This window comes from Montipora capricornis, unplaced genomic scaffold (assembly GCF_036669925.1).
Source record: "Montipora capricornis isolate CH-2021 unplaced genomic scaffold, ASM3666992v2 scaffold_433, whole genome shotgun sequence".
In the NCBI taxonomy this organism is placed as follows: domain Eukaryota; kingdom Metazoa; phylum Cnidaria; class Anthozoa; order Scleractinia; family Acroporidae; genus Montipora; species Montipora capricornis.
In genome coordinates, this window is record NW_027180166.1 from 145,001 (window position 1) to 150,442 (window position 5,442).

General features: G+C 40.1%; 1 protein-coding gene across 1 annotated transcript; it reads left to right on the forward strand.

Annotated features, from left to right (window-relative positions):
* Positions 1-744: 744 nt before the first annotated feature.
* LOC138035826 (zinc finger protein 862-like) lies at positions 745-5,148 on the forward strand. The gene is made up of 6 exons (XM_068882285.1): positions 745-1,324; positions 2,608-2,797; positions 3,022-3,364; positions 3,493-3,777; positions 3,868-4,038; positions 4,843-5,148. Exons 1-6 carry the CDS (start codon positions 745-747, stop codon positions 5,146-5,148), a joined length of 1,875 nt encoding a protein of 624 aa, XP_068738386.1.
* Positions 5,149-5,442: the final 294 nt, after the last annotated feature.

The window sequence follows — 5,442 nt, forward strand, 5'->3', positions numbered from 1 at the left end:
AAAAACCCTGGAGTTTAGTGCGACTGAGCTCATCGCCACTCAACTCTGCTTTCTTGCCTGACCATCCTTATGTACTTCAACTAGTCAGACACCAAACGGAAGCTTGAAATAATAAATTCAATCGTAGGTATGACACAATCAGGATGCAAAGAATATAGTTACATCATTTTCCTTGCATCAGCGTGTGTCTTATTTGTCGTTTTCCCCTGTAGTTTCTCCGAACTTGTAGCGTCACTCGTAGCGTCACTCGTAGCTCAATGTCTACATTCCATCCCAGCCCCTTTCGGTTTTGCGAAGACTCCGCTGACACGTGCGAGTGAAAGCCGCCTTTAAAGCACGTGCTTCTCGGCAATCGAGTTCACCAGTCCATGTGAAAGGTCAAGCCAGAGCCAATTAAGAATGTCAAAACAACCTGGGTTAAGAGACTTTTTTTCTTCAAGGTAGGAACGATTTTAAAACAATGAACTATATCCCAGTTAAATCAATGCGCAGTCAACAATGTAATTTATTCCCGTACAAAACGCTCATTTGCATAACTATAAATTGTTATTGAACAGCCGGCCGTCGCCTTCTTCTTCAGCTTCGAACTCCTCCAAAACTTCATCAGCGTCTAGCTCTATTGATGTTACTTTAGTCCACGATAAAGAGGACGAGCCAGCGACAAAAAAAAGGAAAGTATACAATTTCCAGAGAGCATGGTTAAAGGAATTCGAATGGCTTGAATGGGATTCAGAAAAAGAATTAATGCACTGCCAATACTGTAAAGCCTTCCCAACGCATGCATCTTCATCTTTAGTCAATGGATGCAACAATTTTAAACACGAGACACTTACTAAGCACTCGAAGAGTAAGAGTCATGTTTATTGCAGGGATTGTTATTTGACCCGTAGCAGTAAATCCAAAGAAGTTACACAGCATGAACCACTTCCGGAAGTTTTGGCAAGACAGGAAACGGCTCAGCGGGCGGAACTCCAAAGAGCGCTTGAAATTAAATTCAATGTTGCTCATACGATAGCGAAAGAGGAACTCCCTTTCACAAAATTCCGGCCGCTGCTTTTGCTTCACAAAAAGAATGGAGTAGACATCAGTCCAACTTATGACAACGACGTCAAATGCGCGGAATTTATTTCTTCTATTTCTGAAAGCATGAAATCTGATCTCTGTGACCTATTGAAATCAACAAGGTACGCGTCTGTTATCATTGACGGCGACACGGACATATTGGTCAAGGAATGTGAAATAGTCTATGTGCGTATTTTAGAAAATGGCAAGCCTGTCAACAGATTAGTGGGACAGCAAGAAGTGGAGCATGCCGATGCAGCAGGTAAGTATACATTCATTTGTATTATTTAATTTTTATAAAAGTGACGACACATTTGAAATTAAAGACATGTTTCGGTCGTGCAACGACCATCTTCAGTTGAAAGTAGAATTAATTTGAAGTTACATTTGAATTTATAATATGCTAAACAAAGATAATAACAACGTGAAATAAATTGGGAATCTAACAAAATAGCCAAAGGTAACAAAAAAGAGTGTACAATGGAACATGTTGATTAGAACGAGAGAGTTAAATTAACGTGATATAATTGCTTATTTAAAGAAGGTTGCTCCCAGGAAATATGTAAGGCCTCTTTTATCTTGACCTGGAATTTTGTGGTCGCACGGTCTATAACTTCAAAACATTCCGCAGAGCAGGAGTTACGGCATGCCTCGGATTGTTGAAGGTGTTTAAAGATATGTGAGGTCCTGTCCCTGTTTAAGTGTTCGCGAATGCGTGTCGAGAGGTGTCGGCTGGTTTCGCCGACATAGCAAGAATTACAGCTTGCACAGGTAAACTTGTAGACAACATTCGAACAGAGTTCAACAGACACAGGGTCCTTCACACTAAACATGTTACGGATCTTGAAGGAAGAAAAGGCTAGCTTAACATCAAGATTGTTACAATAACGTTTAAGTAATTTACGTAATCTGTTTTGTGCTACAATAGAGAAGGGCCCAACATAAGGTAATTTGAAAAAATGTGTAGGATTAGAGGGAGGACTAGTAGGTGTGTTCGAAAGGGTCTGAGTTTTTGTAATATACTGCTTAATGACTCTCTCAACGATATGACTGGGGAAAAGGTTTTTACGTAAGATTAATAACAATTTCTTGATATCCTCATGGAAGCCTATCCATGTGTTGTTGATCTTGTACGTTCTGTCAACTAGAGTCCTGATTAAGCCAAGTTTGTAAGAGAATGGGGTAAAACTAAAATAATTAGTTAATAGACCGGTGAACGATTTAAGTATTTAATTAAATTAGTAAAAAGTAGATCAGGGTTTAATCCAGGCTGCGCCTCTGCGTCAGTACGGTAGCTTCGCGTTATCTTTACTATAACGTTACACTAGTTTGCGATAGTTTTACAATAGCTATTAAATAAACGCTTTACCGTATCTTGCAGTTTTTATACTACTTTATGCTAGGTTGCGTTTACGATTTAAGTATTAACTTTACGGTAACCTTGACTGGTAGCTTTACGGTAGTTGCACAACAATTCTAGGTAACGTTTCGTAGATTACGGTAACTGCATAAAATTATTTTACAACTTGTTTTCTATTCCACTAGGTGTACTAGCTGCAGTGAAAAATGCATTTAACGACCTTGTCGGAGATGGTGTTCCAAATTGGATACATAAATTAGTTTCTCTTGCTTCTGATGGAGCTTCTGTTAACCTTGGAGTTCGCAATGGTGTGATTGAACTCATTAAGGCTGAAGCCGGCAACCACGTTATTCCATTCCATTGCATGGCACACAGGTACCCGTGCATTTAAAAGTATATTCAAATCAGGGGATTCACTTGACTGAAAATCATGGTTTACCAATGTTGCGTCAAAGGCTCTTTTTAAATACCTTCTTGATATGAAAATACCTCATATTCTTGGTTTTAACTTGTTTTTCTTTTTGCGCACCTGACCTAATTAAATGAAAATATAATGAATTTTGATACTCACGGCAACACCTTTTCAAAATTTCTTAAAGGTTGGAGTTGGCACTGCTAAAAACCCAAAAGGAGGTATCAGTGGTCGAAAAGCTGTATGATACTCTACATCTCGTCTGGAAGACATACCATTATAGTGCGAAGTCTCGTCGTGAGCTCAACCGTCTGGGGACTGAGTTGGGAGCCAATATACCTGTTGCAAGCAATGTTAAAGGTACACGCTGGGTACCCCATGTGCAGAGGGCATTAGAAGTGTTCTTGACAGGAATTCCAAAAGACAGAGACTTGAGTAGAGATGCTGGTCAGTTTGCAGCAACATTTGTCCACATGGAAAATCTTGTCGAGACATCAAAAAGCGCTGACATCAAGGGCAGAGCGAAAAAGGTAAATACCTATTATATTGCCACCTTTTTAGTTCTTTATCTTGCAATTGTAGATCCAGTCATGCCCAGATCCACTGTCTATAGTCTGCTTCGATACCTACTCTGCATTTTCATTTGCTTGTGTTGCAGCTTGTGAAGACCATGAAGAAATTAGATTTTGTCGCCTTCTGCCACTTCATTGCTGATATGTTTCAGATAATCTCTGAACTAAGCAAGATCCTGCAAAAAAATGATTTGATTTTACCAATGGCCATCACTGCTGTTAGAAGTACCATGGACCAAGTAGAAAACCTCCTTGTGCGGCCAAAGAGGAATGGTCACTTGAACACGTTCCTAACTGCTCTCCAGGCTCAGGTGGACGGACAAGAGGATGATGGCGATGATGAAGATGGGACTGAACCTCCTAAATTTCAGGTGGACACATGACGTCATGCTCTGCATTACCCCTCTTCTTTCTAATTTTTTTTTTTTTTGGTTTTTTGTTCGTTTTTACAATACGTTTAGGGAATAACTTTGTTTGGTGATGCTAAAGACCTTGCAGAACAGACCATTCACTACCCTCACCTCGAACAACAAATAGAGCAGACAGTGGAACTTACTGTGCAGGAGATACGTCAACGATTCGGCGCCTTGCTAGGAGATACTGGCAACAAGGAAGGGGGTGCACCTGAAGCAGTACGTTGCCTGAACGTAGTCTTCAACCATGACATTTGGCCCGAAACTGCTACAAACCTTGCATTGTTTGGAGAAAAAGAGGTTGACTTTCTTCTCTCTTACTTTGAAAGGATACTATTAAGGTACGTAATGATTTTCCAATCATAAGTGTTTTAATAACAAATGATTAGATTTCGGTTATCAGCTGCACAATAGTACTTGTTGATTCTCTAAACATATTCAAGTAAAGATTCTCTACTCCATTTCTTTTCTTTAGGAATGGAGGCAGTGTGGCCGAGTGGTTAGGGCGCTTGCCTTGAGACTCGGAGATCCCGGGTTCAAGACCCGTTCTGACCACTCTGAATTTGTTCCCGGTATTCCCTGGTTCAACTTCCCAGCTGCACTTGTAAATAGCCAACTGGTTTGCCTCCGGCCAGTTGGGATTCTTAACAGTTGTAGTTGTTGTGTTCAATTGTTTCGTTGATTGTGTTTCATTGGCCCTGAAAAGCCCCTATGGGGAGCGGTCAATTAAGTATGTATGTATGTATGTATGTATGTTGTGACAAAACAAGAGTACAAACCGAGTATGCCAATTTCAAGACGCTTGTTCGCGGTACCTTTCAGGACAAATCATTCTCTTCCCTCTGGCAAATTATGTTCACAAAAGATCCCTACAAGGAGGATTTTAAGGTGTCAATACTATTAATGCTGTGTATCCCAGGCATGCAAATTACGTGATACGTTTTTATTGTTATTCAGTTACAATGTTTTTTTTTAATTACATGCGCTGTCATATTGTACTACTTTAAGTTTCTTTTTCCTCAGAACCTGCTACATCTGGCTGAAATTATGTTGGTCACTCCCATAAGTAGTGCTCAGTGTGAGCGGGGATTTTCTGCCCAGAGGAGAATCAAGTCTGATGTAAGAAGCAGCCTCCACGTGTCGACAACAGGAGACCTAATCCGCATCAGTATGGAAGGACCAGAATTAGAAGCTTTTGACCCAACACCAGCAGTTGTCAAGTGGTTTAGCAGTGGTCAGAGATCAAGGCGTCCTAACTTTTCTTACAGAAGATGGCCAGATGAATTAATTTTAGTTGCTGATTCATGGGACTCACCGGATTTCGAATGATCACGTTGATGTTGTGTTAACGCCGTGGTTCTACGTCTAAGTCTGTATCAGCTTTAAACCAAAAGTGTATTACTTTTACAAATCAAAATTAAATGAAACTTGTGAGCAGTAAACTGACAGTGTTAATGTTAAGTTCAAAAGGAACTCGGAATGCAGATTTTTCTGTTGTCTTGAACGTACCATGAAGTGTAATACTACGTGAAATTGAGAAGGTTAATTTAAAAAACACGTAACAGTATTATTGTTATCTCCAACGTACAGTAAGAGCCTGAAAGTCGAAACAAACACAGGGAT